The sequence below is a fragment of the Haliotis rufescens genome, unplaced genomic scaffold (assembly GCF_023055435.1).
Source record: "Haliotis rufescens isolate VD_foot unplaced genomic scaffold, xgHalRufe1.0.p SCAF_9, whole genome shotgun sequence".
NCBI lineage: Eukaryota > Metazoa > Mollusca > Gastropoda > Lepetellida > Haliotidae > Haliotis > Haliotis rufescens.
Genome location: NW_025964383.1, coordinates 14,359,198 through 14,383,941, shown reverse-complemented (window position 1 = coordinate 14,383,941; position 24,744 = coordinate 14,359,198). Strand labels below are relative to the sequence as shown.

The 24,744-nt window shown below is 41.0% G+C and overlaps 1 protein-coding gene across 1 annotated transcript in view; it reads left to right on the top strand.

The window, feature by feature from the left end:
- Window positions 1-24,744, top strand: part of LOC124150206 — a 39,019-nt gene that overhangs the window by 9,200 nt on the left and 5,075 nt on the right. Inside the window, exons 7-15 of the mRNA XM_048391112.1 lie at window positions 2,564-2,808; window positions 10,886-11,057; window positions 11,231-11,387; window positions 11,577-11,809; window positions 12,594-12,688; window positions 13,125-13,305; window positions 14,384-14,475; window positions 15,505-15,526; window positions 22,220-22,387. Of these exons, the coding sequence (XP_048247069.1) occupies window positions 2,564-2,808; window positions 10,886-11,057; window positions 11,231-11,387; window positions 11,577-11,809; window positions 12,594-12,688; window positions 13,125-13,305; window positions 14,384-14,475; window positions 15,505-15,526; window positions 22,220-22,387 (1,365 nt within the window). The remainder of the gene's footprint in view (window positions 1-2,563; window positions 2,809-10,885; window positions 11,058-11,230; window positions 11,388-11,576; window positions 11,810-12,593; window positions 12,689-13,124; window positions 13,306-14,383; window positions 14,476-15,504; window positions 15,527-22,219; window positions 22,388-24,744) is intronic.

Here is a 24,744-nt window from a genome sequence, read left to right as displayed (position 1 = left end):
AAATGCGACGTCTGGTGGGTCTTCTGGCGACAATCCCTGCACATCTGAGGCGACGACGTACGGTTTGTGAAGATATTCGTCGAAGGCCAGGGATGCTTCTTGCAGTCACTGTTGCTGGCTGGAATCGATTTCGTAGGTGTGTTGTTCGAATCCAGTTGTCTTGTCGATTATTGGATACGCGTGGCCTGCCACTCCGAGGTTAGTCTCTGACTGCATTCGTCTGTTGCCAACGTTGCCATAAACACCAAATGGTGTTTCTGTGGACGTTAAATTGTCTTGCAACATCACGTTGACTCGATCCTGCTTCAAGCATACGAATAGCTCGCAGACGCTCATTTTCGGACAGGCGTGACATTTCGTAATGTTGAATAATTGCGTTATTTTGTTGTTTTTCTGAGTGGTTGTTTTCAGCACGATGCCAAACAATGCATATGGAATCCCGTTAACGCACGTGCTTTTATACCCATTCTTGGGTAGTGAATAAATGTCAACTTTTGCATGGAATGCATGCTTTACTGTAGCAGTTGCGTTTTTGTGACTTGATTCTATGCTTGAAAACCAAACTTTACTTTACTTTACAAATACACTAAAATGTTGGTGTCACAGGAACTTTTGTTGTTGAGTATAGTATGAATGACCTAAAATGGTCCTAAAATGGAATGCTTGCATTAGACCATATTATTATTATTATTATTCGATTAGCAATAGGCCGTGTTGGTATGTTGATTATATCTCTTAATTGTTGTTAGCAAGTTAGCTCCTTGCTTTCTGCATGGTTTTGACTCAGATTTGGTGATCCATGCTGTTTGTTATTGAAATATATCAAGGTTTTCTTAATAAATTTTATTCATATGAAGTGGACAGGTTTTTTAGGTTGGTTGTTGGTTGGTTTGTTGTTTAACGCCGCACTCAGCAATATTCCAGCTATATGACGGCGGTCTGTAAATAATCGAGTCTGGACCAGACAATTCAGTGATTGACATCATGAGCATCGATCCACGCAATTGGGATACGATGACATGCATCAACCAAGTCAGCGAGCCGTTAGTCGCCTTTTACGACAAGCATAGTCACCTTTTACGGCAAGCATGGGTTGCTGAAGAACTATTCTACCCCGCAATCTTCACGGGTCAGGTTTTTTAGGAGCGTCTGTGGACCCTACTTAATTATAGTAACATTTACCTTATTTTCATCAAAGGCATTTGACCGATTTGGATTTTATACATCATTGCCTTGTCGATAGCATCTGTGTTAACGACCAGCATTAATTTGTTTACAGTTTGTGTGATTATTTCTTTTGTGCGGTAGTCCGTAATAATTATCTTTTAGTTATCTCCCTTGTGTTGGTGAAACTATTATTGAGAGGATTGCATGTCGTTGTAATTTCGCATGCCAGTCACGAAGAAAAACAAAGTAATGATGGGTAAAACACAATCACAACTCAATCTCAAAGCCCATTTGTGTATTTCTCGTCGATTGCAGCGGATTAAAATATCTAAAGACACTAATACGTCTTTGTTCTCTTTTCTTCATGTGCGCGAAAACTGAACGCCTTGTAACATTCAAACAGTACATTCCTCTCATCTAGCACAGAAGTGTTTGAACTTTCAGTTATCCTTTAAAGATGGAATCTAAGCAAGCTGAGCCCCCAAAACTGTCACTTAATACTAAATGTGATTCTAAACACTTGCGAAACACTCGTTCTGAGCCTGGTTTGCCGAGACAGTCTAGCAGATTGACAAAGGGAATTAATCCCGATAGATACGAGTTTAACACAGAAACACAAGACTTGAAGTATGCCAGGAGTGGTTATGCTGCTCGTTTGACGGCAATTATTTACGGCAAGGTCTCAAATTACGGAAAAGAGGTCGAAACGAACATTATCAGTGACATGCAACAAAATTGAAGTGGCGGTAAAAGCTCTGTATGATGCCCATAGGCAGTATTTGTCAGTGCTGCAAGGTGAAACAGAATGTCAGCAGGCAATGGTTTTGTTTAAGGAAAGGCAGATAATTGCAAATAAAGCACTGGAAGAAATTGGAGACATTTTAGTGAGCAAATCTGTTAAATGTCTGTCTGTGATAAGCTCACAAGGTGACAATAGATCAATTGAAAGTGAAAATGACAATTACAGCCAAGGGAAGAGCAGCAATACAAATATGGTGTTTAAAGCTGAACAAGCAAAACTGAAAGCATTTTTTGCTGAGGAAGCAGCAAAACTTGCTGCAAAAATGACTGAACTTCATGTAAATCAGTCTAAGCAAATTGCTGAAATGCAGGCCACACAAGTCAAGCAGGAAGCAAAACACAGAAATGATAAAGCAGATTTGGAGGTGAAAATGCGTGAAGACATGCTTGAAGTAGGTAGTAATGTGGCTGATAGGAAAACTCATTTTCAGGAGCATGGAAAACGGGAATATATTCAGAAGTGGTTGGAAGCATCTGATGGTGCTGTCAAGTGTAGTAACGTGGATCAACAAAACCCTCATTCAGAAGCACTTACCCCAAGTATGAAAGAAACACTCAGATCACAACCAACACAACTCAACATACATGTTCCCAGTTTCGAGGTATCTCGACCTCCTGTCACTGCAAAACCGTCAACCATTTGGACCGATGGACGCATGGATTGATCACCTCATTCTTGGACAAGAAACGATATCAGAGGTGAATTCTTCAGATAAAGATCACCTAACTCATGCTCTTATCAAGCTTGAGAGTGAGCGCGATCTGCCTAAGGTCAACTTACCGAAGTTCAGTGGTAAAGCTATTGAATGGCTTTGTTTCATCGAGCAGTTTCATGCGCAAGTACATACTCGACCCGGAATACTTGATGTTCGGCGAATGGACTTACTTCAGTCTCACTTGGAAGGGGATGCAAAACACCTTGTGCAAGGGCTATGATATTCAGGTCGCAACTATGCTTTAGCACTACAAGAGTTAAAGCGTGCCTTCGGCCATCGTATCAAGGTCGCAAGAGTTTTCTTGGACAGAGTGACCTCAGGATCGATGATTGCAAGTCACGACCCACCATCTCTTCGAAAGTTCTACGTCACTATTCGGGACTGCATTACAACACTTGAGCAATTTCAGTATTTGTCTGATTTACACAGCCCAGATATTGTGCTCAGAATTGCAAGACGCTTCCCAAACGACAAAATGGAATGAGTTTGTGCGACACATCACAAGAACCAGAGAACCCAACCTGTATGATCTCAATTGGAACGATTGGCTTAGAGACAGGGTAGATGCAGATTTCAACCCATATGCTGTTGCATTCGCTGCTCATACATCAACCCAGAGGAAATTGACTAAACATGACGGATCTTCAGGGTACAAGGGACCTGAAAGACAAAGCACAGTATATGCTACGACAGTTTCCATGCCTGACATACAAAACAGTAAGACTCCGCTTGCTCGAAAAGGTTCAGTCAAGCAATATGACAGTCGTTCAAAGTTACCATGCCCAATGTGTAAACAGCCTCATTATCTATATCACTGCCCACTGTTTTCAAACGAGGCTGTTCCTGAACGAAGTACTGTCGTCCCTGAGAATAAACTCTGTTTCAACAGCTTGAAACCCTCTCACACAGCAGATAAGTGTTTCTCTGTGATGGCATGCCGAGAACCAGGATGTGGCAAGAAACATCACACATTGTTGCATCGAAATAATTCAGAAACTGTTGAAGCACTAAACAAGAAGATGCAGTCATTTTGAAACACAGTGTTCTTTCAGATTGTGCCAATTCTTGTGTATGGACAGAGTGGTAGAGTTATGAAAACGTTTGCATTGTTAGATTCTGCCAGCGATGTCACCTTGATTCATAATGAGTTGTTTTTCTTAACTGAGTCTTTTGTTGAGATGCCACAAAACCTTAGAGGATTTTTGGCTGGCCGTTAAATAATATTATACCATCGGACAGTATCAGACTACAATCATGCACAAGTAGGCAGCTCGTGCCCCTGCTAATGCTTGCTGCATTCTCCATCATGTCCATATCAATTGGTGGCAAGTACACACTGCTGGTACTTGCTACATATTCCACGATGTAACCATCGTTAGAATCGAAATGATACCAATCACTGGATGGGAGACTAGTATCGATGTATATCACTTCACTCTCTGCGGTCAGTTCCTGCTGGGACGAACCTGGTCGTGTGTCATCTTCTGTCTTCTCCTTCTGGGATGAACGTGACTGTGGGCCATCTTCTGTCTTCTCCTTCAGAGATAAACTCGTCTGAGGCACAGTAACATCCAGTGATCACACTCCGGCACAGTGGTGACTCAGCATAACACCACTGCCACGGGCTAATTTGCATATCACGTGACCGGATTTTTCTCTTGTTTGTAAACAAACACGCTTTTTCAGAAAACAGAATAGAACGAATAATGCAAGTATTTTGGGGTGCTTTACATATTGTTTTGCATAATTTTATAAAAATGCTACTCCAACTGCAACAGTGAGTTGCATGACAATACATATTTACGCATCAAAGTGACTCTATCGCTCACTCACCTTTGGGCTTCGATGACAGCACGTGGAGCCGTACAACCAATGTAAACAAAGGATCACTACGCAAAAACAAGTGGATGTAGCACATTATATGCAAGTGGATTTAGCACATTATATGCGTGTACACGTGGACACAAATTGGCCACTGGGGTTGCAAATAAATGGATGCTATGGACACCATTGCCATAGTGATGTCCCCAGTAAATTGACTACATGTGGCAAAAATAAGCTCTCGGGGGATTGTCCTTTTCAATGCATGACAAAAACAATTATGACATGACATATGACGACATGGCATATGACATGACACACTGGTCACTGTATGTGAGACCATAGAGTTCACTCTATATAGGCCTACTGTGAGTGACTATGGACACTGTATAATTATGTGAGTAACTATGCACTGGTCAACGTGTGTGAGGTAGCTGGGTATGTATGAGTAACTTTTCATTTGTCATTATGTGTGAGTTAGCCCCAACGTAGCACCCAATCAGCACTAAGTCTACTAATTCTCTGCTAATGGCTCATAAAGCAGGTGATACCTACTTTAGAATCAACGCTCAATCTCCAACCTGTCGATTGCCAGGGCACTGATCTGGAAGTTGTGGTAAGCCAATTTGAAACGAAAAGTATCTGGCAAAATATAGAGGCATACAGTGAAAAATGATCTCACCAGTGGAAGTATCTGGCGGCCGCCAGATAAATTATAGAGGCATACAGTGAAAATGATATCACCAGTGGCGGGTATGATCGGACAACTGAGGATCACCGACCTTTAACGTGTTCATTTCAGTCCCGTGCTGTCCCAGTACGGCACTGGCAAGATAATGCTGAATGAAGCTTGACTCAATAGTTGTATATAGTCAAATATGTCTATGGTGTAATCGATAACACTTGCCCCATCATTGCAAACAATGTAAAGTCACCTTTCCAGGAATAACTTCCATTCATAATTTATACATAAATTAATCAAACATTTTCATAAATTATTAAGAACTGTATCAAATGAATATCTACAGAGATAAAATTTGTCTAAGAGAAAGTCCCAGTAAGAAGTATCCTGGCCATTGAGATATTCAAGTATATCATCCTCCGCATAATCAGGCTCTTCACCAGTCCTTTCATTAAAGATCACCCCCTAAAATGCACGAAACGTCACCAACATCACCTGGAATGTCAAGCAGTTCATCCTGAAATGGCAACATCCATACCGTTCTTAGATCCAACATTACTGTCGTACCATGTAGATCCTTCTGGATGAATATACACACAACTATGTAACACGTGTCGTTGAAGTCCAAACAGTGACTTGTCAAGTAATAGGTATGCACCTCTTTCTGTGATACATGAAGTTTTAACATGATCTAGAACATTCTTTTTTTACGAGAACACAAATTCCACCAAGGTCTTTTGGATAGGCTATATTTTTTTTCATAAAGTTATTCGCAGTATGTATCATCAAATTTAGTTTCTGTCAATCCATTTATGTCAAATGATTTAAAAATGATAGACACTCACAGTCAGAAAGGTTTGAGAGGAGGCCCTAAATATTAGTTTTACAGCATTAATGATATTTCTAGTAGGTTCAGACGGTGCCCCCTGAAAATCCGGGCCCTGGACACCCCTGTCTCTTTTGTGTCGGTCTCTCACCTCTGCCCACGTTACCCATGTCTGCCCGACGTGTGTGTTCCGTCACGTGCCTCTGTCATAGACAGACTGCAGTGTGAGTCTATATTAGAACTCCCCTGAAGTACCTTCTGATTGGTCTATTCATAGAGACGAAGCTACCGTTTACAGAAAGATATTTGGACATTTCCAATTAATTTGTTGTACGTTGAACCGCAATTTGAAGGTTCACAAGATCGGAACGACAACACTGTCAGATATTTTAAGGCGCCTTGCAATGAAAGGTATCAATTATTCATCATCGTAATTTATAAATCTGATAATATAAAATCACAACAGTTTTTCCATACTAAGCCTCGTCGAAACACCATAATTTATTTATTTATTTTTTATTTTATTTATTTATTTATTTATTTATTTATTTATTTATTTATTTATTTATTTATTTATTTATTTATTTATTTATTTATTTATTTATTTATGTTGTTGTTGTTGTTGTTGTGTGTTGTAATAATTACCTCCTTTCCTAGAAATGTTAAAGAACGTTAATTTTCTACTGCAGCACTGCCACAACAAACGAAACATCGTCTGCGTATTATAATGCAATTAGATAATATGGAATCTCACTATCAATAAATATGACCACCATTTTGTGCAAGCACCATTGTGAGTTCATTTAAAAAGATTTAAACTTCGTTGAATGGAAATCCATTAACTTGACACGTCGTTTATCGGTGTATCGTTATGGTCCCGGCAGAAGCCTATGTTCTTATGTAGGCACTCCGCATTATATAGGCAGGTCGACATATTTCCGATGGCCCCGGGGACTCCCCGCTCACGAAGTGTCATTGTAGCATCACGTATGTTCTCCATGTCCAATGTCTGAAGGCCATGTGTGGTAAACATGGCTTGCAATTGTACCCTGAGTAAACCGAAACTGACTCTCGCCCGCTCGCACTTACACGAGGGTGGCTGGCGGGTAGATCCACCCATATACGTTATTTGTTTGCTCCCACTCAAGATACATTGGCACCCACAGTCGTGGGATTCGAACCCATAATCATAGGTTTCTGGCGTGCCCAAGGGACGCAACAGCGAATCGCGGCCCCTTAGACGACTGGGCCACCCGTGCCCCTTGTCAATAAAGCTTCATGTCTTCATTATTACAGTGGTTAAAAACACAAACAAACGATTATGCTGCGTGAGGTACCACCGACGCAGTATGCAACACTACACGTAAGTTTATGTTGTTTAGAGAAACACTAGAGAATGTGTAGTATCAACCAAGCCAGAAAACAGATCTGGAAAGGCAACCCTCAAGGTAAACGCACTATACAGGCCCATGGCACGACTGATAACAGTATTTCAGAAGGAATACAGTAAGTCATTTAATCAACTGTCTTTTGAACTTATTTGATATTTTAGGGAGATTATTCTTGAATATGACACCCCCTTCTTTCCTATACCTTAAACGATTCATCAGCCCCTCTAACTCACTGCTACCAATATCGCCACATCCAGTAACGACAACCAGCCCATGGCTACCACCAAGTCACTGCTACCAATATCGCCACATCCAGTAACGACAACCAGCCCATGGCTACCACCAAGTCACTGCTACCAATATCGCCACATCCACTAGCGACAACCAGCCCATGGCTACCACCAAGTCATTGTAAACAAAATATCGCCACATCCAGTAACGACAACCAGCCCATGGCTACCACCAAGTCACTGCTACCAATATCGCCACATCCAGTAACCACAACCAGCCCATGGCTACCACCAAGTCACTGCTACCAATATCGCCACATCCAGTAACCACAACCAGCCCATGGCTACCACCAAGTCACTGCTACCAACATCGCCACATCCAGTAACGACAACCAGCCCATGGCTACCACCAAGTCACTGCTACCAATATCGCCATAGCCAGTAACGACAACCAGTCCATGGCTACCACCAAGTCACTGCTACCAATATCGCCACATCCAGTAACGACAACCAGCCCATAGCTACCACGAAGTTACTGCTACCAATATCGCCATATCCAGTAACGACAACCAGCCCATGGCTACCACCAAGTCACTGCTACCAATATCGCCACATCCAGTAACGACAACCAGTCCATGGCTACCACAAGTCACTGCTACCAATGTCGCCACATCGAGTAACGACAACCAGCCCATGGCTACCACCAAGTCACTGCTACCAATATCGTCATAGCCAGTAACGACAACCAGTCCATGGCTACCACAAGTCACTGCTACCAATATCGCCACATGCACTAACGACAACCAGCCCATGGCTACCACCAAGTAGCTGCTACCAATATCACCACATCCAGTAACGACAACCAGTCCATGGCTACCACAAGTCACTGCTACCAATATCGCCACATGCACTAACGACAACCAGCCCATGGCTACCACCAAGTAGCTGCTACCAATATCACCACATCCAGTAACGACAACCAACCCATGGCTACCACCAAGTCACTGCTACCAATATCGCCACATCCAGTAACGACAACCAGCCCATGGCTACCACCAAGTAGCTGCTACCAATATCGCCATATCCAGTAACGACAACCAGCCAATGGCTACCACCAAGTCACTGCTACCAATATCGCCACATCCAGTAACCACAACCAGCCCATGACTGATGTAATTGTCAATAGTTTATTGTGAATATGAAACGTCAATGCCAGAGAACAACCAGTCTCGATTATTCACCAAAACAGATTCCATTGGATGTAAAAGCCAAAACAGCGGTAAAAAGTTTATGAATCTTTCAATGCCAGTAATTGTTGAACTGTTACTTGTACAGTCTTGAGTTTTGCTCATTTTCGGACCTTGGAGACGTTATCTTGATTCAGGTCAAAGTCTGGAAGTGTTGTTTTAGTTTTGAAGGTGAACTTGCCCCTGCATGAATCTGTGACTACACGATTGCTGATTCATGTGATATAGTCCCTGAAACATTCTAAAACAAACGTTTCTATAAACACATTACCATAAAATTTAAATTTACGCAATGTTTTCAACAACTTTGCTCATAAGATCAGTTATTGTCTTGTCTGGTACAGACTTCATTATACACACGCCGCGGTCATGTAAATTAAACAAACAAACGATTTCAGTTACAAATATGATTGTGTATGCATCTCAATCTTAGTCCGCCGCTATAAGTGTTTAGTCTGATTCTGGATTTGGGCTAGAATGATGTGTTAATATCAAATTCATGCACACATGTTAGTTATTCAATTCATCATTATAATTATTTTTTTTACAGAAGTTAATTGTTTCTTATATTATCGTATGAATCTTATCACGTCGTTTATATACCACAAAGCAAATGCTGAATTATGCCAATTGAATCAGCCACATTTACCTCTTCCAAATCTCAAAAAAAGTTTTGTATTTTGTGCCAGGGCAATAGAGACACATTATTCAAGGCTGAATCAGGCCACAGTATACGCATTGTTCCACGTTGCTCTCCAGCAGTCCTCCGTGACGTGGCTTAACTATTGCCGACTCATTATGATACTGTTTATGGCAAGTCATGTAAGGGTGAGTCATGCATCATTATCATTGAAGACTTTACCATTGTACACTTTTAATTCAGGAGTCGAAAGGTAGGTAGGTTGAGGTAGGATCGGAACAGTTTTTTAGAAAACTAGACGTGTCTTGGTTAGTATAAAGTATACTTTCTACATCATGTCAATTTTCAACGCTTTAACTTTCAGTACTACTTAATAGTTTGTATAACATTTACAGACATGGATTATTCAGAAAGAAAGTGAAGCATGGTCATGGCCTGTAGTCATCTATTTGCGATCATAGATTGTGTTGAACTGTTGTTCAAAGATTCGTATTCCTTCATTAACATCACGTCATTGCCACGTTTAAAATGTAAATCAATCAACGTTTTGTTTTAAAAGGCTTTGAGTTTACTGCAGGGATGGGACTAAACGGTTTGGGCAATTTGAAACCATGCAAGTCTATAAAAAATAACGCTGTCTAAATATACTCAACAAAGGGCAACTAATATGTCTCTTATTTAACAATATCGTTGTCAAAATGTTCTTGATAAGTGACTATGTTAATGAGTTTGAAAATAATGAAAACCCTTTAAAACCTCCTTGAGAAGACTCTATAATCAGAGAAGAGAGACTTTGATGACAATTCCAAAATTAACGACTTAATATCAGTCTGATGTCAATGTACCGGAATCAATTTTTTTTACAACGCAACTAATATCTGCCCACCTTTGATAGCTGAATCTTATCCTACTCATTCTTTGACACATCCACCAGATATTTTTGACATGCAGCCAAGCTGGCTGGAACAGGCGGTGTACGTTACTTGGGCGCAAAAGCATAGCTGATCGGATACATGTTCATCTGTAGATACACCCTGACTAGGGTGGCTGGATGTGGCCAGCATTATCACTCATGTGAACAAATACACCTTCATAATGTCACCCAATCAGAAGAAGGGTCACGATAACCTTCCATTTGTTAATATATAGAGCTCATTGTGTGTGTGTGTGTGTGTGTGTGTGTGTGTGTGTGTGTGCGTGTGCGTGTGTGCGTGTGCGTGTGTGTGCGTGCGTGTGTGTGTGTGTGTGTGTGTGTGTGTGTGCGTGTGCGTGTGTGTGTGCGTGTGTGTGTGTGTGTGTGTGTGTGTGTGTGTGTGTTTAACTCCACATTCAGCAATATCAGCAGTTTTCTCATTTGGTCACAGTTTGTCAAGATGGCCACCCCAGCGGAAATAGCAATGGCAGGGGGAATTCCTTACGACATGACAGACGAGGACGGAGTTGTTCAAATGACTATCATTGCAGACAGGTTAAGAACGTTGAAGTCTCGTCGACTCCGGGAAGATGACATCCTTCTGTGCACATTCCCAAAGTCAGGTAACAAATAAATATATGTGTCCCTTAAAGGACATCTGATTGTGCTGAAATTCACCTTCCGGTTCAGCTTTTGAACATTTACTATTTGTGTCCTGTCGTTACATAAGGGCGTTGAATGACAAACAGATGACAGCGACGACTCTATAACAATGTTTGTCTTATGATAACGAAAGGCACTCACTGGACATGGGAGATCCTTAACATGATCGTAGCAGGCAAGGCCAAGTATACCAAACACTGGCAGAACTCCGCATGGCTGGAATACAGGACTGAAGAAGAACTGGAGGAACTGGCATCACCAAGGATCCTCCACACCCATGTACTGCCACGGTAAGAATGGTATTAATAATAAAATCTCCCACAAAAATCGCCCTCTACCACCGGTATGTATTACAGATTTGTATAGTGGTAATCACTCACTTTCTTGCCATGTTGTAACGCAAAGTGCTGTCCTCTATTTTTCTTATCAGTTTACATTTCTTCTTGTTTTTGATGTGTAACGTTTGCAAAACATTGCAGGAATGATCCATGTATGTATCAATGTTCATACACCCCCCATGCATGCAGGCAGCTGCCCGAGTCGGTATGGAAGATGGGATGTAAGGTGGTGTGCGTCTGGAGAAACCCCAAGGACTGTGCTGTGTCCTACTTCTGTCAGGAGAGCAACCAGGTCTGGAAAGATGACTCGAACGTCACGTGCAGCTTTACAGGGTCATGGGACGACTTCCTTTCCTTGTATCAGAATGGTTACGGTATGGATAACATTACCCCATAAGATTTAGTTTGTTTGTTGTTTAATGCCGCACTCAGCAATGTTCCAGCTATATGACGGCGATCTGGACCAGACAATCCAGTGATTGACATCATGAGCATCGATCAACGCAATTGGGATCGAGCATCAACAAAGTCAGCGAGACAAGTATTGTCGCCTTTTACGGCAAGCATGGGTTGCTGAAGACATATTCTACCCCGGATCTTCATGGGTCACCACATATGAGAAGACCCAGATCAATAATCTTTATTGGCGTTAAGATAGCTTTGTTCTTATTAATGAACGTACAGATGATATAGTTTAGTAAAGTAACAGAACAAACGATATGTGTCATCACCAATACTGTAGATAGCGGAAGGTCCGGGTTCGATCCCCGACCGCGTCATACCAAAAGACGTTAAAATATGGTACTTGTTGTTACCCTGTCTGGCGCTCGGCATTGAGGGGCTAAAACAAGGACTGGTCGGCTCGGAGTCAGTATACTGTGTCTGAGTGGGGTATTCATGTTAAACTGCGGCATGGTATCTCAGTGAACTAGCACTATAAATCGGCATCAGTCCGGACTAGTACAAGCAGCCACACACACACACACACACACACACACACACACACACACACACACACACACACACACACGTGCATGCACGTCACTATATAAGTGCAATAATCTTGGACGCGACGTTAAACTCCATTTCACTTCACGGAACCTCAAAGCGTCACGGAACCTCAACCCCAGTTATTCTCAAATTTGGTCTTTGTTTCAGTTGCGTACGGGTCAATTTTTGATTACATATTTGATTGGAAGAAAACAGCAGAACAATACAGTATCTGCCAAGTTCAGTTTAAAGACATGAAACAGGTGAGTAACACAGTACGAAATATTATAGCAAATATACTTCAAATGTTAAACATTTGAAATAAATTGTTTATGATCTGCTTATGCACTGGCAGATATGTATGGAAGCAAATGGATAACCATATTTCAAGACAATAATTGTTTAAGTGATTCAACAATAGTCCGTTTTAACGTTTGATAATGCTTAGAAGATTAAATCCAAAATGTTATAACAATTATAAATCCTGACAGTACTGTTTAATGTGCCTCATGGTGCAAGTACAAGTGTAATATTTACATTACATGTAACTTTAAAACACTGTCAATGAGGAGTAAGTTTTATTCGACAGTATGACTCTAATGTTTCGCCAATACTTTCTAGTAAAGTTATGTATAAAAATGTTAGTCAGTTGCGTATGTGATATCTAATTTGTCAAAAGCATCTGTTTTACTTCGAAAGAATTGCGTGAACGAGATAAGAAGAATGGCTGAATATCTTAACCGCCCTCTTCCGGAGAAAACGTACGTTGAGATAGCAGAAGCATGTTCCTTCCGCAACCTGAAACACGCCAACGAGAACATCAAGGATCAGACCTACCACTTCAAGTGGCAACAGGGTTCAAGTGGATACTTCAGAAAAGGTGACTACTCGAACTGTAAAATATAAATTAAGGCCACAAAACAGTTTCCATAATCATGTGAAATATCTGCTGAAAGCATTGATCGGACTCGTGAAGATCCGGGGTAGAATAGGTCTTCAGCAACCCATGCTTGCTGTAAAAGACGACTATGCTTGTCGTAAAAGGAGACTAACGGGATCGGGGGGTCAGGCTCGCTGACTTGGTTGATGCATGTCATCGTATCCTAATTGAGTTGATCGCTGCTCATGATGTCAATCACTGGTCCAGACGCGATTATTTACAGACCGCCGTCATACAGCTGGAATATTGCTCAGTGCGGCGTTAAACAACAAACCAACCAAACCAACCAAACCAACCAATTTGCAACCATTGATCGTTTCCAAACAAACCATGAGCTTGTTTCTATGAATCACTAATAAATAGTCATGATACAAGGTGTTCACGAAAGAGACGGCTATGCATGTCGTTTTTTTGTTGTTTGACGCTATTTGGTTGGGTTGCAGAAGACCTATTCTCACCCGGATTTTCACGGGTCTGGGCTTGTCGTCAGAGGCGACTGACGGAATCGGGTGGTCAAAATCGCTGATTTTGTTGATGCAGGTGCTCATGATGTCAATCACTGGATTGTCTTGTCCAAATAAGATTATTTACAGACCGTCGCCATATAGTTGGAATACTGCCGAGTGCAGAGTTAAGCAACAAACAAACACACAATGACAGAGAGTAAAAGGCAAAATACTGCAAATTATATGAAAGGATCACTTGTACTGAAACTGAAAAGTGTAAAGTTTCCTGCTACTCCGGACCCGGCAGCACCTGAACTTCACAAGTTTTCCATTTTAAATGTACGTGCCAGTGAGTATGGAGGTTTGAAATGACCACAGCATGGGATAGCGTCGCACAAGTGGCCTTACACATATTCACTGAACAACTGCCATACGCTTTCTGGAACACCATGGTTGGCAAATTCACTATTTGTGTTGGTAGCAACTGTGTGTACTGTGAAAGTATCGTTAAAATGTAGTTTTATGCCCACATATTCTATGAAATGATACGATGTTATATATTTAACTTTCAGGAAAAACCGGTGACTGGAAGAACTGGTTCACAGTCGCCCAAAGCGAGAAATTCGAAAAAATATATGAATCAAAGCTGAATAAATCGTTCCCTTACTGAAACACGTTTCCCGGAATGGTTAAGTTAACTACGATTGTATGATGATAGGTTAATCCTTCCCAGTGTCAGCTTGTGTCAGTTCTTCTATCTATATCATTCCCTTATACTACGATGCCCTACAATTCATAATTATCAACACGCTAGGCACACGTAGGCAAAATGTGCCGAAATAATCCCCAAAGGTGGCATTTAATGGTCATATTAGAATAGTGTTCAGGGTTTTCACAGAAATAGAGCATGGCAAGACCAGTCTTTATTAAATGTAAAGGGGGCACGGGTGACCCTTTCGTCTAAGGCGCCGCGATTCGCTGTGCAGAGTTGCGTCCCTTGGGCACGCCAGAAACCTATGATCGTGGATTCGAATTCCGGTTGGCCCCAATTATGTTTCTAGGTTTGTCAGCACCATACCCGTGCTCGTGGGTTTCACCGAAGTGGTAAACGTCTGAGACCTGCATCACTTCGGGCTTTCCTCCCACATTAAGCTGACACGCCGTGGTGTAACTGGAATACTGTTAAAAGCGGCATTAAACCAATCTCACTCACTCACTCACGAGTAAGAACGAACATTTTGTTCTCATATAGTTTTGTTTCACTTCATTCTGGAACTCCTGGAATAGGGTAGGTTTGCTTAGCTTACTTCAGAAAATCAAGTGTTTGAAGGATAATGATTATGTTTACTGGGTCAGTGTCTCTACTTGTATAACTAAGCACAACATGAATAAAGTTGATATTGATATTGATTTGATGTTTGTTATACAGCGAGTGTTCGGGTTGTTTCCAGATGTGATGCAATACAGACTAAATGTTCAGGTGTTTCTGTGTCTGTGGCACAGAAACTACAACTACTGCTGTCCATGTAGCCTAGTGTTGACAAATCATTGTTGGAAGGAAGTATATAATATTCTGCATTGGAACCATTGTATCGTTAGTATATCTGAAAGCGATAACATTGTAATTTTGCCTGTAATTTGATTTATTTTTGCGTAGGATATCTTCAAATTTTGTGTTACTTTTTGCCACTAGACCACGGAGGCGGTCACGAACAGTAAGTATTGTTTGTTTCGGAATAAGTGAAATGTCAGCTGTGTCGTGTGCTTGGCACTCCAGGGGGGTACATATCGTATTTGCATATACAATCAAGTCACCGATATACCTGCAGATAATGATTCCGTGCCAAACAGGCCAGAATTGCGACATCGGCATGCGAGATGACACATTGAGACTAGAAACAACCATGCTGACTGATTTATAGGATACCTTATGCTGAGAAATTGTTGCAACCTTCAAGGCTTCAGTAAAACTTTCAGAAACATTATAGTCATTGGAGACGTTCGGACATTTCCAAATTTGAAACATCAGTTACAAAAATGATGTCCAAAGGAATTCCCTACTTTGACTTGTACTATGTGTTCCCGTGTTTCTGTCAGGTGAACAATTGACTTGCCTTTGCATGTGTTTGTGACGGGTGCCAGCGGTCGGGCAGGATTTGTTTGTTGTTTAACGCCTTACTCAGCACTATTCCAGCTATGTGACCTCGGTCTGTAAGTAATCGAGTCTGGACCAGAGAATCCAGTGATAATGAGAATCGATCCATGCAGTTGGAGTAAAATCATGAAAACTCACCCAAAGAAGGAGTAAGCACATACTCCAAAATGTTGTGATAGTCATGATAAAGAAGTTGATGTCAATACATTCTCCTCCTTATGTGTATCACTTCTTAATGCCATTAATAGACTTCATGAGTATGTCTGTGATATATGTGTGTATTTAGATCACTGCATCCTAACCTGAGGCGGAAATGGATAATTTGACAGAACCGGGTACCATAGTCAAATTTAAAGTGAGTGAGTATGGCTTTACGCCGCCTTTAGCATTATTCAAGCAATATGACAGCAGGAGACACCAGAAATGGGCTTCACACATTTGAAGTATTTGATTTGTCGCAATTAAGTGTTAAGCATTATAAGTCTGTAGCTGTAAAGAAGTACTTAAATTGTAACGTGCACTCGCTCAGACATTAGGAGGAACAAGATGCCATAGATATTGACGAATTTGTAAAATGTTTCCATTTTATGAAAGAAACAGCGATGCTATGTCGCGAACGGGCATGCAGTCAAGCTTTCTGACTATTCCCAAGATCATATATGTTTATGATCATGAAATTGAGTTTCGCAGTGTTGTGAACGACCTCTCGTCCCATCGCTGTACAACGTGTAAACTGCACTGTAAAGAAATGTTGTATACATGATGTATATTTTGTGTATCTGAACAAATACCTAAGGTTCTAATGAACTTGAACACATGTTGTAAACCATTGTTGAAATGTATTTGTTTATTAATACATCGTTCTCTTTGTGTTCAAAGTAACAAATTGAAGAAAAAAAATCTTAGCACAATATTCGTTGCAATTACAAACACTTGTCTGTGATTCAGTTACAGAGATGTTTGTCACGTTTGCCAGCACAATGTTATGATTTTTTAAATATAAATTCCTCTAAACTTAAAATGCTTTGGGCCTTTTAACAATGAACATGGTAAAACCCGGGTGTAAAAAATCCACTGCAATACACAACATGTAGAGGTGAGGTGAGGTGCAATGGGGTTTAACGTCGCGTCCAAGATTATTGCACTTATATAGCACGTGTGTGTGTTTGCATGCACGTGTGTGTGTTTGTGTGGCTGCTTGAACTAGTCCGGACGGATGCCGATTTATAGTGCTAGCTCACTGAGATACCATGCTGCAGTTTAACATGAATATCCACTCAGACACAGTATTCTGACTCCGAGCCGACCAGTCAAGTAAAAACAAGTACCATCTTTTAACGTCTTTTGGTATGACTCGGCCGGGGATCGAACCCCGGACCTTCCGCACTCCGGGCTGACGCTCTACCACTAGATCACGGAGGCGGTCCACAACATGTCGACAATATACATCCCAGGAACGTCACAGCCCAGAAGATTCTTTAATGTCAGAGTTGTGTGCAGAGTGTAGTCTCGTGCCGGAGCATAAGTCAAGAGAGAGTAGTGTTTAATTGGTGGGAGGTTAAAAAGTTAATATATTGTGTGGTTAGCCCCGATGGTTGATCGTCTGGTCTAGACTTGATTATTTACAGGCCGTCATCATATGGCTAGAATCTTACTGAGTGCAATATTAACCATGTTAACAGCAAACAAATCAAAACAAATGATGCAATTTATGTAATTGATTATTATTTTATTTTGGTTTACGTTGGTAACCATAACCTATTTTCTGGATATGCATATTGTTCAGGTCAATAATATACAAATGGATTCCTTAACATGCTATATATAATGGTTAGTACTCGGAATATACTACCTTTGAGCCATTTGAAACCACTGGGTTTTGAAAACTTTAGACTAGATCCATTTTCATTTCAGTTGACTAACACAAACAAACACTGATCCGAAAATGTGACATGCTTAACAAATATTTAACCACAGCCACACATGTAATGTGTGCAATAGGGAATCATTTGAAAGGTTTTCAAGAGATATTTGTCAGTAATAACTGATGGTATTTCTGCCCTTACATGGCCAAAAGCAAATCATCCAATAAGGAACCATGTTATGGATACGTGGCAACAAACATGGGTATGGTTTTACGCCGCTTTTTTGCAATATTCCAGCAACATCAGACGTTGGCTTCACGCATTGTACCCATGACAGGAATCGAACCTTTATCGTCAGCATGAAGTGTGAACTTCAACCTCTAGGCTACCCCACCAAAAAATCTCCACATGATATAGTTCAAGTGAAAATGTCCATACCTTTAAAATGTCTTATCTCCCACTCTCTATGTTCACTTTTGTAAAACCTCCCTGTCATTAAATTTGTTCTTGGTTTTTCACGTCTGCAAAAGTAAGTTTAGGCTAAAAGTTGTTGTGAAAACCCAGTGATGAGGAAAGGATTGCTTACCAGCGTGCGTCAGATGAAGGGAAGATCGAGGTGGAATGACCTCTATTTATGGTTCAGTTCAATGTTCAGTCTCAATATGTCCCTTGTCACCTGTCACGTGCCTCGATCACGCCCGTTCAATCCGATGTAACCCAATGCACGAGTGTGGGCCCACCAATCACTACATAATCATTCTCACTGAGTAATTAAAGTGAGTATGTATATAGGGGTGTTGTTTTGTCTATACGAATTTATTATGCTACACACGCTATCATCGAATTCCTGTGTTCCTCAACTGAATATGTCACTTTGAACAGCTTCCAGCACGACCTCGACTGCAATCTCATTTTTGGCCAATTTAGTCGAGGTTTCGAAATATTTCTTTTGTAGGAATATCACGTCCGCTGGGATATCCCTTGTCACTCGGCCTTACCGCCTGCCATGCTAGGCAAACACACATTCCATACAACGACGTACGGGTACTTCCTCATACACACTGTCGAAACCCCCGCTGCTCCCAAAATGGCCACCAATTAACTGTAATCGGCAAACCTCGCCCCTTTCCGTAACTGCTGCCGTCCCCCTAGGATTCCGATGTGTTTTCAATAGCATCTGGAATACATACGATAAATGGTAGAACCCCTCCCCTCTCTGGATCATGCCAGAGATGTTCGGACATGTCCTTTCTCTTCTTCTCTTCAACCCTCACTTTGCGTGAGTGAGTGAGTTGGGTTTTACGCCGCTTTTAACAGTATGACAGTTATATCACGGCGTGTCAGCTTAATGTGGGAGGATAGCCCGAAGTGATGCAGGTCTCGTTTCTAAGTATTATTATACTGAATCTTTTGATGGGAATATAAAAGGAGCAGTGAGTGAGTCTGGTTTTACGCCGCTTTTAGCAACATTCCAGCAATATCACGGCGGGGGACTAGAAATGGGCTTCACACATTGTACCCATGTCGGGAATCGAAGCTGGGTCTTCGGCGTGACGATCGAACGCTTTAACCACTAGGCTACCCGACCGCCCCTAAATGAAGAAAGTGAAGATGTGATGACCACTCCTTTATCATCAGTATCGACATTACAAGGGCACTGCCTGTTAGGCGAGTACGCACGACACATGAGTCGAGATTCTGAGACGAGATAAAGAGAAATAATCACATCATAATGAACAAAGACATATCCAATATTGAAGATAATTTTGTTTGTTTGGAAATTTTCTTTTTGGTATTTGATTACGTAAGATTTATGTCAAACAGGTGCGCGTCGTGTCAAATTAAGATACACGGTAAAACGTATAATGGCTTATATATTCACGACAATATTTTCATGGTAAAAGCAGTCATTTTATGTTGTGTCGAAAAAGCGCTAAATTCCATATTACTCATCGACATTTTCCATACCATGAACGAACATTAGGGGAGATATAGATTAATCAAAATACCAATGACGTATTTCTACGACGTTGCCAAATACGTTGCCAAAGACATAAAGCAAGCCACGACGTTTTTCAGTAATTTATTACATTTTACGAAAAGGCTAGTGCTCCATTTTGAATGGTGTATCATAAGTCAGATTACAATTGCACAATCAGGAGAATATTGGAATCTGAGGGCTAAATTAGTAGGTGAGACAGGGTTAGGGCCATCCATTTCGCTACTACTTCCTTTTTATGAAGTACTATTTTATCATTTCGTATGTGTTTTTTTATATATAAACGTATGCAATTACAATATCGATATTTGTGTTGGAATAGTTTGGTTCCTCGTGAACAAAACACCACGAAAATATATTATCCTTATCCACAGCTAATTCTCACCAAGTGACCTGAGTTGCTATATCCAAAGGTTAAGAGTGGGTGAGTGAGGTGTGTTTAGTGCCGCATTTTAACAGTATTCCAGTTATATCGCGCCGTGTCAGCTTAATATGGGAGGAAAGCCCGAAGTGATGCAGGTCTCAGACGTTTACCACTTCGATGAAACCCACGACCACGGGTATGGTGCTGACAACCTAGAAACATAATCGGAGCGAACCAGGATTTGAACCCACAATCATAGGCTTCTGGCGTGCCTAAGGGATGCAACACTACACAGCGAATTCGCGGCGCCTTAGACGACTAGGCCACCCGTGCCCCCTCCTAGGGCTAAGAATAACGCAGTGACCCCTTTTATGTGTATGTCTGTCTTTCGTCGTCATCGAGTAAAACCGGTTTTCGTCATATACGGCAGATTTTGTTTGTATGGAACGTATAACGTTATACATAAGCATATAAATCCATTTCATATACATTTATGTCGTTCAGATATTAGGCAGTATTTTGTTCGCTCACAGTTTCCGTAAAGCTGCTTAATAAAACAAAAAAATCGTCGCACAGTTCTTTTATCGGTGTACGATAAAAAGCGGAGAAATTTGCTGTTTTTCAACAGCATTCTCGGACAACACATGGCAGTAAAATTTACACCATCAGATGGGAAATTTAATATTCTACATCTCTGCGAAATTATATCGCAGATGCCTAGGTAGATGCCTTTACTTTTCAGATCTTAGGAAAATGTCCGTCAGAAATACTCGGTATCCAGCGTGATATACGTGTATCGCAACGAGTTGATCATTCTTAGGAAAAACATTGCAAACTACAGTCCAACCTGTTGATTTCCTATGTGTACCCCGGAGCAAAGAACGGGTGGATAATCTCTGTCAGAACTTCAAAAGAAATGTCAAATAAGTTGGAAAAGCAGTGTGTCGATTGAGAGCGTGTCACATGCTTGACTTCCTCCCTTGAACCGTTCTCCCTGGCTGCCTGAATAACATACGATGCATTCCAAAAGTCGTACGCAACAGAGCTATTTGGGTAAGGGAGATAACCACTCACTCTCAGTGATACAGCTTGAATAAGATACGATGTACGCCTATAGCTAAAGGAGATAATCGCTCAATGCGCGATAGTTTATTCTTACAAAATAGAGACCGGTTAACATAAACGAAATGAGATATATTTACCCTAAACATTTTAAGCTCTTTTTAAAACAAAATGAACAAATTGCACGGATTAGCCACATTACGAACCATCAATGGCGCTCTCATTTAGTAAAAAACAAACTAACCCTTATACCAAACACATATCTGTAACAGGCTGTCGTGTTCCTTTAACATTGATCGTCCACTGTAAACACAACGGTCTGTGCACACACACACATACCACTGTTATCATTTTAAGCCGCGTGACTTAAAGAGAAGCGGACATTTTGAAAGCCTTGTCTGACCCAGACGCGAATTTTAGGATCATATAATTTACTATGAACGGTAGGTTATTCATCTGGATGGGTTTGTGAAATTGGTTTTGATATACGGTTAACATTAGAACTGTGACACAAATGACATAGATCTATTTCAAGGACGTGTGAATGACCTGACCTACTTTGTAAATGAACGCAATATTACGTCTACAACTCTTCTTTTAAAGAAGGCATAACCAAAATTTCAAAACCTGACTGAAATATTAGCAACTAAATACTGCATTCTTATCAATCACTTTTACTTCGTATTATTCATATAAAAATGGGGGCAGTCGGGTAGCCTAGTGGTAAAAGCGTTCGCTCGTCACGCCGAAGACCCTGGTTCGATTCCCGATATTGGTACAATGTGTGAAGCCCATTTCTGGTGTCCCCCGCCGTGATATTGCTGGAATATTGCTAAAAGCGGCGTAAAACCATACTCACTCACTCACTCATATGAAAATGATAAAACAAATGATATCGTATCTAAACATTTTTTCACCTCTGAAAGCAAGCGGTAAGCATTCATCTATATTCACCAACAATAGAGGAGATGTCAGCCCTTGCCGAGAGAGCCATGAAGTCTGGATACAATGTGGATCTGGTGGTACTGGACGGTTATGTGCAGGCAGGGTTCATGGTTGAAGCTATAAAGAGGGTGAAGACGTACTCCATCAGAGACGACGACATCATCCTGTGTACATATCCAAAGTCAGGTAGGCATTCCAAGAAATAAGTGCTGCTGTTTTCATTTCGTGTGAGAAGTGATCGCTAGAAACCTCGTAAGTGGCGGACCGCCTCCGTGGTCTAGTGGTAGAGTGTCCGCCCGCAGAGCGGAAGGTCCGGGGTTCGATCCCCGGCCGTGTCACACCAAGAGACGTTAAAAGATGGTACTTGTTGTTACCCTGTCTGACTCTCGGCATTGAGGGGCTAAAACAAGGACTGGTCGGCTCGGAGTCAGTATGCTGTATCTGAGTTGGGTATTCATGTTAAACTGCGGCATGGGATCTCAGTGAGCTAGCACTATAAATCGGCATCAGTCCGGACTAGTACAAACAGTCACACATACACACACACGCACATGCACGTCCAATAATCTTGGACGCGACGTTAAACCCAATTTCACCTCACCTCACCTCACCTCACCTCACCTCACCTTCACCTCGTAAGGGCCGACTTAAGGTCGAATGAAGGTCTGTAGGAAATTTTTGTCATTGAAGTATCATTTGGCCATCGAATCCTGTGAAAGCGAGTATCGTATATTATTGATCTAAACTTCGAGAACATTCAAGTTTCTACGTGTTACTTTGAACGGATTGATTATATATAACCAACAACAGGGAGATAGTTGAATGTTCTGAAAATCTAGGTCAAGAATATACGTGAGACCTGTAGTGTAAGGCATTGCTCATTCGCTGGTCATAGATTTCAATCAATATTCATCCAGGTTATATCTGGTTTAAATCCGTATTCGTCCAGGTTATATCTAGTTTGTATCCGTATTCGTCCAGGTTATATCTAGTCTGTATCCGTATTCGTCCGGGTTATATGTAGTTTGTATCCGTATTCGTCCAGGTTATAGCTAGTTTGTATCCGTATTCGTCCAGGTTATAGCTAGTTTGAATCCGTATCCGTCTAGGTGATATCTGGTTTGTATCCGTATTTGATCATGCTATGTTTTGTGTGTATCCATATTTTTCCAAGTCATATCTATTTTGAATCCATATTCGTCCTGGTTATATCTATTTTGAATCCGTATTCGTCCAGGTTATAACTAGTTTGAATCCGTATTCGTCCAGGTTATATCTAGTCTGTATCCGTTTTCGTCAAGGTTATATCTAGTTTGTATCCGTATTCGTCCAGGTTATATCTAGTCTGTATCCGTATTCGTCCGGGTTATATCTAGTCTGTATCCGTATTCGTCCGGGTTATATCTAGTTTGTATCCGTATTCGTCAAGGTTATAGCTAGTTTGAATCCGTATTCGCCCATGTTATAACTAGTGTGAATCCGTATTCGTCCAGGTTATATCTATTTTGAATCCCTATTCGTCCAGGTTATAACTAGTTTGAATCCATATTCGTCCTGGTTATATCTATTTTGAATCCGTATTCGTCCAGGTTATAACTAGTTTGAATCCGCATTCGTCCTGGTTATATCTATTTTGAATCCCTATTTGTCCAGGTTATAGCTAGTTTGAATCCGTATTCGCCCATGTTATAGCTAGTTTGAATCCGTATTCGTCCAGGTTATATCTATTTTGAATCCGTATTCGTCCAGGTTATAACTAGTTTGAATCCGTATTCGTCCAGGTTATATCAATTTTGAATCCTTATTCGTCCAGTTTATAACTAGTTTGAATCCATATTCGTCCTGGTTATATCTATTTTGAATCCGTATTCGTCCAGGTTATATCTATTTTGAATCCGTATTCGTCCAGGTTATATCTAGTTTGAATCCGTATTCGCCCATGTAATAGCTAGTTTGAATCTGAATTCGTCCAGGTTATATCTGGTTTGAATCCGTATTCGCCCAGGTTATAACTAGTTTGAATCCGTATTCGCCCATGTTATAGCTAGTTTGAATCCGTATTCGTCTAGGTTATATCTAGTTTGTATCCGTATTCGTCAAGTTTGAATCCGTATTCTTCAAGGTTATATCTGGTTTTGTATGCGTATTCATCTAGTTTGAATCCGTATTCGCCCAGGTTATATCTGGTTTGTGTCCGTATCCGTCTAGTTTTAATCCGTATTCGTCCAGGTTGTATTTAGTTTGATTCCATATGCGTCGAGGTATTATCTAGTTTCAATCCGTGTTCGTCCAGATGATATTTAGTCAGCCTAACACCTTGTTCAATTTCACCAATAGGAAAACATTTACGAGTTTGATCAGTTTTGACATAATCACTTACGAACAGGCCAGTTATGAACAGTTTGAAACTATTCATTGAAATACTTTAGGTTAACTTCAGTAATCCATCCATGTACATTCCACCACTATTTTGCCTTTTACATCCAATGCAATTTGTTGCGAGGGATAATCGGGATTGTGCTTCTGTGTTGATGTTGTACATT